Here is a 14120-nt window from a genome sequence, read left to right on the forward strand (position 1 = left end):
TTTACCTTCTGTATTTGATACAATGTTGCAGTCCGGCTGGCTGAAACCGGGCTGACTAACACAGGTTTCTGGGGTTTTGTTTAGCTTCTATATTTGCAACATAGTTGCTTAGAGTTGCAGCTGAGAGGCCGGCAAGTCAGGCGGGGAACGTTGGAGTCCGCAGTCACTGGAGCAAGCAAGCTCCCTGTTCGCTTCAGTGCATGGCTGCCGGCCGCCATCTTGGCTGGCAGTTAATTTGCATATCGCCCTGATTAGCCAATGGGAAGGGTAGCGGATGTACGGCTAATTACCATGTTTCTCTTTTATTAGATAGGATATTTAAATGCTACTTAACAAAGAGAAATCAACCAAAAAAAATGAGTTCTCGTGTCACCTCTGACACGCATGTCATAGGTTCGCCATCACTGGTGTAGGGGGATGATTCTCTAACCAACTGAACTATCCAGCCAGGCCCTTTGGGTAACAATGTTAAACCCTGAGGGTTCCTTGGACTTAGAGCTTTATAATGAGAGCAAAAAGGTTAACTGAGAATGACAATACATATCAGCAAAGAACTGATATAATTTTCTGATGTAAAGCTGCTACTCTTCTCTGTACCCTACACACTTCTCCCCAGCATCCAGTCCAGCCTCAGACCAGGGTTCCTCATCCACCCCGTGCTTCATCAGCTACTTCCCATCAGTCAGACTTGGCGTGAGTTGACGTTTGAGCTGATAAATACACACACACACACACACACACACACACTCTATGTATGCAAACAAGCTCCTAATTACAAATACTGTATGAGAGGAGCTGGTAAATCCCCTGGCATGATGTAAGTTAAGGAAATGTCTGGGTCCACGTCCTGTTCGCCCTCTGGTTCTGTTATTAATGGGCCTCTATCACACCCTCCGCCGTCCTTACCCCTGCCAGTCCCAGTCAAGAGGGCACTGCTTCAGTCTAACCTCAGAGACTTCTCTGTGTCTCTTGCTGCAATTGCTGGAACTTTGATTTTAAGCACAAACCTTTATCTGGTGGATTTCTAATGCCTGCGCAGCTGCCCTTCCTAATGTACTGCTCCAGGTTTGCAGGAGGCTCACAGTTAAGGAAGCTCAGGCCCCTCCCGTAGACACATGGAACACGGCCTGGGCAGCTGCTTCCTACCTGGGATGGTCTCTCCTATTTGGGGCACTCAGAGGGGTTCAGATCATCTGGATTTGGGTGGAAAAATAATCACTTCCAGGCGGAGTGACACGTGAAAAATTTCCCCACATTGCGGAGGTCAGTAAAAATCACAATATCGGGTTTCTCTGCTGGATCTCTTTGTGTTTAGCTATTTCCTACTCACTCGTGTGTGGGTTACAATGCCATAATGATACATGTGGGTGTAAGCCAGCAAAGATCCCTGCTTTTGTTATTATCTCAGATTTAAGAGCAGTACATTTTTTTAATGGATTTGGTCTCTGCCAAACTATATATGTTGTTTCTGGAAGAATATGCGGAGACCTTTGAAACAATTCCTTTGGTTTCAGCCCCATGCTAAATTGAGGACAATTCTGAGTGCTGCTTAGCCGGGCACGCCTTCTCTTTCCCGGCCTTTCTTTAACCCAAACCTGGACAGAATCAGTGGGCTTCCTCATGTCCATTTTCTGCTCCTGCATGTTGACCTTGTGACCAAATGATTTAAGTCATTTGATGTTCCCACAGAAACAACGTTATACTGGACTTGATGGTTAACTCTTCCAAAGGCAATATTAAGTCAATGAATCATAACATATATTACAACCACTATGTCATCATACAGTCTAACAACTTGAAAAATCTGCAGAAGGTAATAAGGAGAACTATAGGAACCTATAACCATATTTACATGTAATCTATATATATAAAAGGCTAAGTGACCAACCATCCATCTATCCAACTGTCCAACCGACTGACCGGCCGGTACATAAGATGCACACTGGCAATTTAAAAATAAACATTGGCTCGCAGATGCACAATACATATAAAGCTCTCGCTGGTGCCAATCACTCGTGTGTTTTAATTTTATAATACTATATTATATATACTATTTTGACATGTGATTTTTTGCAGTAATGTAATTACCGCACGAATCTTTCTTCTAATTAATTTCCTTTCAATGTGCACGAATCTATGCACCGGGCCACCAGTACAGTATAATATAATGCAAGTAAAATCTTGGAGGCTTTGAAACTTCTGCCTCACTTTTAATTGGGCATACGCTCCATGGTTATGAAATACAGAGGCTTCTTGGGGACAAGTTTTATGGACATTTGAACAGACTTCTGACGTTGAGTTTCTTGATGGCTGTCGAATAAACCGACCCACAGCTGGTTGTTTCGTCAGACATTTTTCTCACTGTGATTTATTTAGAGGAAGTAAACATAAAACGAGCTGCCATTGACTGAATATTTACTATGTGAGGAAGGTACTGTAATTAGTTCCATTTTACAGATGAGGAAACTGAGGTATTGGTAGGTGAGGGCCCTTGCCTGAGGCCTCACAGCCAGTATATGGTGGAGCCAGGAATTCAACCCAGGCTGTGAACCCAGGACTTAGAGGGGATACAGCGCGCATGAGATGAATGACAGGAAAGGAAGTCAGATCATCAGACTGAAGCCAGTGCATAGGGTATACGTTTAGTTATTATTTTTCTTTAAAGCAGGGTCTGGCTGGGCTCAATTCCAATTGCCTTCTCTTACAAGTTATGCATCCTTTCTTCATGTTCCCTCCACTTTTTCCCAGCTTCCTGTCCTGCATTCTTTGTACACAATATACTTCATTTATAATATTAACATCAATTACTAGTAGATAGCACCCACATAGTTGATGTAATAAGGTATAGCTTAGTAATAGTTATTTTTGAATTTTTATTTAATAAACACTTGATAATGTTTCAAAAATCGGTGATCAAATACAATCTTTGGCATTATGGGAAGAAATAGAGAAGACCGTGAGGTCCTACCAACGCCTACCTTCTTTCCTTGTCCCAGCCTGACCCCGTGCGGCCTTCTGAACTGTCCACCTTCACACGACAGTGTCCGGGACAATTTTCAAATTCACCTGGAGAAAGAAATATTACCAGTGTGGAGTTGACTGGTATGCAGACCACCAACCACATATTTCAGAATTTCTGGGTGTCTTTTGCCCTAAATTTCTCACTTACCTGTAGGTTCATTTGGTTGAATCACATTCACCAATCTCGAGTCTCACAGTCCTACTCTCCAGATGGTATATTCCATCCAGAAAACTTAAAAAAGACAAATAAAGCTTTCTTTTTCAACCAAGTTATACAAGCAAAATGGAAAGTAGCTTTTCTAAAATTAGGCACATCTTTGCGTTGTTGCTATTCCTCCCCCAATGGGCGTGTGTTCAGTTCTCACTTTATACTTCTTAGAGTTGTTTGCACCGGTTTGTGGCTTAATGTAAAAATAATTCCATCAGCACCTTTCCTCCTGAAGTGCCTATAGAGCAATGCACTCTCTGAGGCCAAGGAAGCCTTCAGTAAGGAAGTGCCACATGCTGATCATCTGGGAGGGAGGAGAAACATCGCCTACAGAGGCCAAAGGACCTTCCTTTCTCTTAAAAGAATATATTAGCACCATGCACCTCCTTATACACAGACGTTATACTTTTCCATTTTACAAACCTTGGCTCTATAAGATTCCTCGAATAAATGGAAGGAAGTCATTTCCTTATAAACTTTTACTTGTTTCTGAACATCTGTAAATAAACTTTATGTGTGATGCTTCCTTTCTCTAGCAGACCGTGAAAGCACCAGGGAGGCGTGTCCCTGATGTGCGCTCCCAGCGCTGTGTGCAGAGCGCTCGGTGAGGAATGTGTTTGCAAAGGGAAGCTCCTCTGTGGGTAGCCAGGGCCACGCCACCTCCACATTCCGCTGGGCACCACAGCCCCTGGGACCCTGCTCCTCAGCTAAACAAAGGGCTTCCTCTCGCTTGTTGAAGTTACTTTATAATTATTGGCAAATTGGGAAAAATACATATTAATTTTCATACCTTTTGTTAGGATGTAGAAACATGAAAAAGAAAGAAGGAAAAGCACCCAGCCAGCATGGCTCAGAGGTTGAGCATGGACCTATGAAGCAGGAGGTCACGGTTCGATTCCCAGTCATGGGCACATGTCCCAGTTGCTAGCTCGATCCCCAGTGGGGGGTATGCAGGAGGCAGTGATTAATGATTCTTTCTCATCATTGATGTTTCTATATCTCTCTCCTCCCTTCCTCTCTAAAATCAATTTTTTTAAAAAAAAGAAGGAAAAGGAACTCAATGTAATTTAGAACCTAGTGGGTGATTTTATTCCTTAGTTAAGGAAAGAAGGTTAAAAATACATCATGGTGGTTACTAACATTTGTGGGGCTTGATGTAACATCTTGAGTCTGTGTCTTAATGTAAACTTTACCTTCTTTAAAAATTATACTTCTTAACATTAGTAATTAAGCATATGCCATAGGTTTTCAACAAATATTTGATGATGATAGGGGAGATTCAGGGCTAAGGAAAAAACTCTATAAATTAGAATGGGTTCTAATAAACCTGTGGTTTGACTCCATAGCCAGGTCCCTTTACTGGTAAATATACTATCAAAGAATTTTAAAACTTGGGCATGATTGAATATCCTAAGCACAGGTGGCTAAAATACCAGAACATCTGTTTTCTAAATCTGGCATTTATCTTGGCTTTTTAAGATCTTTGGGAGAAATTCTAAAATCATAAAAACTTTACGTTTATAGTTTTTCCTTACTATTCATATACAACACTTCCAGAGTACCTCAGCTGTGTTGACAAAAATGCATAGAATGCATAGTGAATGAGACTAGCAATCTATTCTTTTCCCAGGATTGAACCTAGGAAATCAAGCCATCTTAATTGAGCAAATTGGAAAAAATTTATTAAATATAGGGGCCCTTGCGGTATCATACCAGCTATGTCTCTGGGCGCAAAACAATGGCACTGAAAATAAGTACTGTAGGAATTCATATGAGTTCCTTCAGTTGGGGAAGAATTCATAGGAGAGTTTCTTTGCGCTATTGAAGTTTTTAGTGTGACTATTGTTAGCAATTAGACTGCACAATCCCAGCCACATCCCCAATGGCTTTAGGCAAACTGAGGTTCAGATCTGTTTTACTTGACTTTGTACTGACAGCATTAACCCCACACCTCCCAGTGCTTAGAATGGCATAGATGATTATCAATAAATACTAGGGGCCCAGTGCACGAATTCATGCACCTTGAAAGGAACTGTGGGCCGTGAGGCTGCGGTGGGCACAGGGGCGGGTCTTGGCCCAACCTCCGCGCCCCCTCCTGGATCCTCCCACCACAGCCCCCGGTCCCCTGTCTGATAGCAGCCCCGCTCTCACCCTCCGACAGTGGAGAGTGATTGGGGCCAGCACAAGCGCCTGCAGTGGGTGTGAACGGCAGCTCTGGTGGCAGCAGTCAGAACCGGGATGCATGGGAGCAAAGAATTTTCAGTAACCACCAGAGGCTTGCCCCAATGACAGCGACTGGCACCCCACCTTGGTCTGGCGCCCCCACTCACCTGCTCCACCATCCCCCCGTGGCTGACACCCGCCATGTTCCACATTCTGCCGCCTGCTGCCAACACCCACCATGTTCTGCACGCGACCCCTGGTGGTCAGCGCATGTCATAGTGACTGGTTGTTTGGTTGTTCCTCTGTTTGGTCTATTTGCATATTAGCCTTTTATTATATAGGATGGGAGATAGAGATTGAGATTGCTTCGTTTCTCATACAGTGTCTTTTTTAATAGATCAAGTTACAGAAGAGGAGAAATGAATTTTTAAGTAAACTGATTTTTAAGTAATGAATTTTTAAGTAACCTAAATTAATTTTTAGATTCATTATTATTCTACTTCTAGCTTATTCAGTAGTCATTTGAAAGCTATTTGCCACATAATTTTTCATTGAAACTTGGTTCTACTATTACTGTTCACAATGCCGGAACTACACCCCTAGTGTAATTCTGTATTCTGAGGCTAATTGGACAATTAACTTGGGAGAAGCACACTTTTTCACCTTTGAATTAACAATAGTGCCAACATCTTAGAAAACTCGAAGGGCGAGAGCAGTTGCAAAACAGGCACTTGATTATATTTCAGAAACTGAGCACTGAGCACCAATAGAAACTTGGGAAGCTGTTGGGTAGCTTTTCTGTAGCTTGAATAGTTGAATCTTCTCAGATTTCAGACTCTGGTAGGGATCATCACCAAGTTCTGAATAAAGGGCTCCTGGCAGAACAATTGGTTATTCATTACAAATTCTGACAATTCCCCACAGAATGAGTTCTAGGCTTGCTTTCACAGAAAATCCTAGTGTGTCTTGAATTATGGGAATACTATTATGAATAATAATAAAAATTCACAGTAATATATAAATAAGGAAAACATTTATGTCCCTGGAGAAGTGCAGAGAAAAAAAATAAGTATTAGCCCTCTCTCTGAGCATAAGTGAGGCAACTTAGTATTCATAATGCTTTTCCGGGTAAATCTACTGGTATGTATGTGGCCTTAGTGAAAAATTGAATGTGACATAAGTGAAAGTAGCCAGTTGAAAACCTTTTCATTTTCCCTTCTCTCTCCTTGCATGCTATCTGTCTACCGTTTTTTATGTCTCAGTTTTCCCATCTATAAAATGGGGATTGTATTAGTTTTCCTACCATAAATTTAGCTGCTTTAAAACAACACCTTTTCTATAGGTCAGAAGTCCTGGGAAGGGCCGGGTTCTCTGCTCAGGTCCCACGAGGCTAAAATCAAGGTTTCGGCAACACCTTTTTTATAGGTCAGAAGTCCTGGGAAGGCAGGGCCGGGTCCTCTGCTCAGGTCCCACGAGGCTAAAATCAAGGTTTCGGTTATTATGGCTCTAATCTCATCTGAGGCTAGCGGTTTCTTCCAAGTTCATGTGGTTGTGGCAGATTTCAGTTCTTTGTGGCTGTAGGTTGAGGATCCATTTCTTTGCTGGCTGTTAGTCAGGGGGCAGCCATTCTCAGCATCTAGAAGTTACCAGGTGGCCTCCTCCATCTTTAAAATTAGCAACAAAAAAATCTCCCTCATGTGAAATCCCTCTCTCACTTTAAATCTCCTTTGCCAGTAAGAGCTCACCTGAGTAAGTTAGGCCCACTGAGGGCAATCTCCCTTTCTTCGTCTGATGATTTGGGATCTTAATTACATCTGCAAAATCCCTTCACAGCAGTAAAGTTCCTGGATTAGTATTTGGTCGAATGCCTGAGAGAAGGTAGGTATACCAAGGAGTGAGACTCTTGGGGGATCTGTCTTAGAATTCTGTCTACCCCAGGGATAATAATAATACCTTGGAGGATTGTTAAATGGATTAAGTGAGATATGTGAGTAAAGCACTTAGCATAGTATCTAGTGTAATGTCTCAATAAATGGGATTTAGTGTCATTAATACCTATATACACTCCATTTTCCTGCCTACATGGATTTTTTAGTTATTTGGATATTTCCACACAAAAAACAGAGATACTGGGGCCACGGTCAACAAACTCACAAAACCCATTGTTTAGTCTATTTGCTGAAAGTTGATGTATGTTTTCAAGTTATTTAAAAAGAGTGCAGTTAAAAAAAAAAGAGACCAGGATGTAATTTATATTGGTGCACATATATAATATGTCATAAAATGAAGCATGAGTCTCTGCATTGCTCATTTTTTGCTTTTTAATAAGAAAAATGCATCGCAGAATCCATGCCTTAACCACTGACATTTTTCAGAAGGAATTGTTTTGTTTCTACTCATGCTCTGAATATAAAATGAATACTTTAAATGCTCCATTCACACAAAGGCCTTTCTGCCCCCTTGCTCCCTTCAATAGTCCAAGTCTAGAATAGGCAGCATTATGCAAGCTGGTGATCCAGCTACAACAAAGAGAATGCTTCTCACTGACTGTGGGAAGAAAGACACCTAAGGGGTTAACAGTAATATTTTGCAAATTGAGGCAAGTGAAGGAAAAAAAATCTATTAGCATAAGAAAAGGTAGCCTTAGGGGATTTTTCCACTCAAATGTTTGGTACTAAGAGCCCTATGTTACCGAGGAGGATGGAGAAGAGAAACCCTAGTGTCTATGCATTCTTAAAATGCATTGCCATTGTATTCCTTCTATTGGAGAAAAAGACCTCATAGTTATAGAGATGGGAAGTGGTTCTTTTTAGTAAGGAAAGTTAAAATTGGATATATTAACAAAATGTTTATGATGTTATAGACTGATATATAGAAGAAATGGGGAGGTGGGGAGGGATCTGCTATTTTGTTTTAAGAAAAGTCTTTCCAGATTAAGAAGATGCAATTTCTTTTGTTACTAAAAATGTGAATGAAGATCGAAGATCATCCAAGTCCTGAAAAATTTGTCCAGAAGCGAAAATAAAATTATTTATAAGTCTATTGATAAGGTCAATTTTCAGGGAATCAATGAGCCAGAAATCAATTGAAGAAATAAAATTATGCCATGATCTTTCCATTAGACAGATGACTTTTCAAATTTTCTCTGGAATAGTGGGGGCAACCCTGCATTAATATCTCAATTGTCACTTTATTTATCCTACACATGGACATTAAAGAGCCAGAAGTGATCAAGATTTCAGGTCTTCATCCCCAAGTGGATGACTTAAGTAGAAAGATCTGCTTTTCTAAAACAAGTAACTCTGAAGCTCTTGATCAGGAAAGTCATTCTAAATCAAAGCTTGGGGGTGGGGGTGGGAAAGATTTTAGAGAGGGAGGGAGAGAAAGAGAGAAAGAGAGACACAACAGGGATCCAACCCCCCAAGTATGTGTCCTGACCGGGAATCAAACCCCCAACCTTTGGTGCTTTGAGACGATGCTCCAACCAACTGGGCCACCTGGCCAGGGCCAAAAGGGAAGATTTTTTAAAAAGTACTAGTCCATTCCTCTGATGTTGAAATTATCATAATATGAATTTGCTACTTTGTATGAATATAGCATCCCATATCAATACAAACAAAAAAATGCATTCCAAACTGAAGTGAAACATGTTTGATAATCCATATCATTGTTTCCTACCCCAGGTATGGAAAACTTAGAAATGATTACAGACCAAAACCTTTTCATTATAAATTTGACACCCCTACACCCCTTGTTTATGCCCAAGATGTGCCATCCACTGGCTGGTTCCTGGGGAAAAGGAGGCAGTATATAGAGGTCACTTATTCAGTGATAATAGATCATTTCCATGTACTCGGGAGGGTGTGGGGATTTTTTTTTAAATGTGAGAACTGGTTCTAAGCTGCCAAATATTTTATCAATAAATTATGCTTTCTGAAAGGAGATTGCAGATCTACACTGAACCACGGCTATCTATGTGTAATTCAGCTCTTTCCTACGATATTACCACCACATTTTCTAATTCTGTGAAGGTAAAGTGAAGAGACTTCAACTCTGAGTCTAACTGATCAATAGTAGTTTCAAAAGCCTGTTTATTTAGACACGGAATCATAAAGAGAGAAAGGAGCCCAGAGCTCACCGATGACACTCTTCTTGCTACCCAATACCTGTCTTTTACAGAGACAAGAAAGTAAATCACATAGGATCATATTTATTTCACTTGCACTTTTTTCTCTCCTCAGTTCAAGAGTCAAAATTGAAACAGACTCATAGATACAGAGAACAGATGGATGGTTGCCAGATGGGAGGGGGTTGAAGGGATGGGTGAAAAAGGCAAAGGGATTAAGGAGTACAAGTTGGCACTTACAAAATAGTCACGGAGATGTCAAGTACAGCATAGGAAATATAGTCAATAATATTGTAATAACTATGAAGGTGCCAAGTAGGTACTGGGAATATCAGGGAGAACACTTTGTAAAGTATATGATTGTCTAACCACTATGTTGTACACATCAAACTAATACCAAGTAATACTGAAGGTGAACTGTAATTAAAAAATGAAATAAAATATACTTTTGAATAGGTGAGTCTTTATAATGCAAATTTAACTTTGTTTTAGGGAAAATTATGCCCAACTATGAATGAGACAACTGATGATCTCTGTTTTCTTCTCAAAAAGAAAAAGTGGTATTGTCATAATTTTAGTTTATTTGTTTTCTGTGTACTTATTCAAAGAATGTGAATGGTTCAGTACTTTTTTATAAATAGATTAAAAAATGAAAAAAAATCAAAACACCACATTCTTTTACCTGAATTTAGCATTTCCTATTTAATTTCTTACCCTCACTTCTCTTTTGATGAGGAACGTAGACCGTTAGACATGTTGGTACCTTTTTAACTTGGAATTTGGGTACATCAACTTTCTTCCTTTTACAGCATAAAGAATCAAGACGAGCTGTTCTTGATGCAATCAGCCACAGGTACCAAAACCCATGGTAAGCACATATGAATAGTTTTTTAATTAATTCATTTCCTTCCTAAATTTGTAAAAGCGTCACTTTAAAAAAAAACTTTTAAGTATATTACCGCTTTATTTATTTTTTATTACAAATAAACACAAAGTTTTCACTATCTTTAGATTTTAATTAAAAGGAGGAAATGGGCAAAGCCAGCACAGACTATAGGGGAAAAAAAGAGAACCAGCCTGTAGCAATAAGAACAGCGACTGGATGAGCAGGGTAGCTTTTACTATATAAATACTACTTTCAGTGGAAAACAATAATATAATTGTTTTTGATAAAAAAAAAGAAGAAGAAAAGCTCATTTCATGCTGTTGGCCTAGAAGCCATCATAGTGGGTAATCTTGGTTAATAAATGGAATCCTACTGAAGTCACACAATGGCTTGAATTCACGCTATCTCGAGGCTGCTGTAACCTAAATTAAACATGTCTGTCTCAAGGTATGTTAAATTACAGGAAAAGAGCACATCTAGGCTTGTCATCTAGATGTAACATATAATTCAGATTCCTAAGAGGGGAAGGATCAATCAGCACGGCTCTACAAGACTTGGGATTTAGTAATGTCTTTGTTGGCCTTAGCTTTTGGGTGGCACGGGTTTCTGGAGCCTAATTCACTTCATTTTTCACTGTTGGAGGATACAGCATTAGCATGTGCAAAATGAATGGATTGTAGGCTCTTTCTGCTATAACACAACAACACAAATGAACCAAGAAGAGACAGACCCACCACCCCCATGTCAAAAGTCTATTAGTTACTACAACACGATCTCAGGACCACAAAAGATCTCATTAGGCAATTCCTATAACGTATACATAAGGCATATCCTATGTTTAAAACCATAAGGAAATAGTTACAATTTATTGCACGTTAAACACACATTATCATTAAAATATCCCACTTTGCCCTAACCGGTTTGGCTCAGTGGATAGAGCATCAGCCTGTGGACTGAAGGGTCCCAGGTTCGAGTCCAGTCAAGGGCATGTACCTTGGTTGTGGGCACATCCCCGGTGGGGGGGTGTGCAGGAGGCAGCTGATTGATGTTTCTCTCTCATCGATGTTTCTAACTCTCTATCCCTCTCCCTTCCTCTCTGTAAAAAATCAATAAAATATATTTAAAAAAAATCCCACTTTGCTCAGATAATATTATAAGTATCTACCTACAAATGTGCTACCAAAGATTTCAAGCCAAGCCCCCTCCCCCCCCGCCCCCAAAGAAAACCACACTGAAAATCAAAGAAACGTCAACAGGCATTGGTGATATAAGTGTGAAAATTTGCTGCATTTATTTAAACATAAAAAACTTGTTAGAAAGTATCTGAGAAATATTGAAACTTGGAATATTTCCCATGGATGAGAGAATGTTGGCAGCATTCATTCCAGGGAATATGATACAGATTGTACCAGGTCAAGAGGATTCAAAACATTTATGAAAATGACCTTGTACTTAGGGGACTATAGATTCAATTGGAAAATTGGATATATAGATAGGTAGATAGATATGAAAAAAAAATAATAAAACCAATTTGCATATGTTGAGTGACAAATTAATAATGATAGTTATAACTAGAAAAGTTAAAACCAACATTTTTTTAGTGTATTGATGACCCCCTGGACTGGTCAGTAGCCTCTGGCTCAGGTCCTATTTGTAACTAGTTCAGATGTCAACCTTCTAAATGCTGCCTCCCTCTGGAGACTTTAAGCACATCCAAGCGCTTAAAAGGCTGGGAAGATGCTCCTGAATAGGCTACTGACTAGGACAGGCCCAGGTGTGCCCACTCCCTTGCATTCTCTCAGTGTGACTGAGGGCTGTCTCTTTCCTGGGCAAGGTTAGTGCGTAGCCTCCCAGTTAATTTTCATGTTCTGGCCTTCTTAGTCAACAACCGTCGCTCACTAAATTCAGCACTTCCTGTGTTTGAAGCAATGCTGGATCCCGTGGACACAGTGGTGAACAAAACAGGCACAGTATATGCCCTTCTTGGAACTTGTATTCTAGGGGAGGAGAGAGACATTAAACAACTAAATGATTTAGGAACATTACTCTGCGTTTGATGCTTTTTAATAAAAAATTTAAGTACAAATATAATTCATGCTTGCAGCAACAAATCAAATAACATAAGCGGTATATCAAGAGAAAGTTTATATTCTGCTCTATTCCACCCAGTTTATGATAAAACATTTCATTACAAAGGCTATTTATGGGGTGTAGAGAGGTTTTATTAGGGGCATCTACGTGGACTGAGGGTCGGAGAAGTATTCACCAGAAAAGTAATTGTTAAGCTGACTTTGAAAAGGTGAGTATAAGCTCTTTCCTGGCAGAGGGAACAACATGCACAAAACCCCGAGGTAGGAAGGAATATATCAAATTAGGACCAGTGCAGCTGGATGACAGAAACCAATGGGAAGATAGCAAGGCAAGGGTCAGATTTTGTAGAATCTTGTGTCCAGATTAGAGAATTCGGATTTTCATCTAGGAACAAAGATAATTTATTAGAAGATTCACAAAAAGAAGCAACATGTTTCAAATTTTTTCATAAGATCACCGGAATATTGGAATCCTGTATGGAGAATGGATTGGAAGGTGACAAGAACAGTAGTAGGAAGATCCGCTAGGAGACTATTTCATTTTTAACAGGCCCATTTTCCGTTTTCAGTGTGCTTTGCAAATGGGCCAGAATAAATAGTGATTACGGAGGGCTGTGGGAAGGAGGAAGGATTTGATGGAGCTTTCAAAGAAACATGGGCTTTACATACATGGAAAAAGTTTGCTATAATGATGGGGAGTTAGAATGTATTCAGTACTCTGATAAAGCAGATTTTAATATCATCTTAATTGAATTTCAGAGGTTCAGTTACATGACCAAGGGCCCCAGAAGTAACATTTCAGTCCAAGTAGACTGATTCCATTAACATGGGTTGGGATCTGGGCTTGGATGTTTTTAAAGGGCTCTCCAGGTGATCTGATGGGCATCCAGGGTTGAGTACCACTAGTGAAGACTGAGAAAAGATGGGGACTGAGCCTTGGGTCGGGGGAGGGGGTACCCACACAGAGGACAAGATGAATGAGGGCCACTGCAGGAGAAAAGGAGCCTAACAGTGGGGCCCTTCAGACAATAGAAGGTTATAAAAAGTCACTGAAGAATTTTGAAGGAAATGGAAATTCAAAGAAATAATAACAGACAAATATGTGAAAATTATCAGTGGTCTCAGAAAAAGCACTGTAGGAAGAGTAGGATGATTTGAGTCCAAACAACCAATGCTAAAGAATTTCTGTCTGCTGACATAATGGAGGCAAAATCCTCAGTGTTTTTGAGACTAGAGGTCCAGTAAAGGACAATTACAGGATTTCCTCCATTCTGAGACGTACTTTAAACGCTTTAACTTTCTAAACAACAAGAAAGCCCGCTGCATGGGAGAACATATTTGCCAATGCTATTTCAGATAAGGGCTTAATCTCCAAAATTTACGGAGAACTCATACAACTTAACAAAAGGAAGATAATCCAATAAAAAAATGGGCAAAGGACCTAAATAGACACTTTTCGAAAGAGGACATACAGAAGGCCAAGAAATATACGAAAACATGCTCAAAGTTACTAATCATACAAGAGATGCAAATCAAAACAACAATGAGGTACCATCTCACACCTGTCAGAATGGCTATCATCAACAAATCAACAAACAACAAGTGCTGGCGAGGATGTGGAGAAAA

The 14120-nt window shown here is 40.0% G+C and overlaps 1 protein-coding gene across 1 annotated transcript in view; it reads left to right on the top strand.

Annotated features, from left to right (window-relative positions):
• Positions 1 to 14120, top strand: part of LOC102258577 (chromosome unknown open reading frame, human C4orf45) — a 70733-nt gene that overhangs the window by 35130 nt on the left and 21483 nt on the right. The window contains exon 3 of the mRNA XM_005860562.1: positions 10328 to 10386. Coding sequence (XP_005860624.1) covers positions 10328 to 10386 — 59 coding nt within the window. The remainder of the gene's footprint in view (positions 1 to 10327; positions 10387 to 14120) is intronic.

This window comes from Myotis brandtii, unplaced genomic scaffold (assembly GCF_000412655.1).
Source record: "Myotis brandtii unplaced genomic scaffold, ASM41265v1 scaffold136, whole genome shotgun sequence".
Taxonomy (NCBI): domain Eukaryota; kingdom Metazoa; phylum Chordata; class Mammalia; order Chiroptera; family Vespertilionidae; genus Myotis; species Myotis brandtii.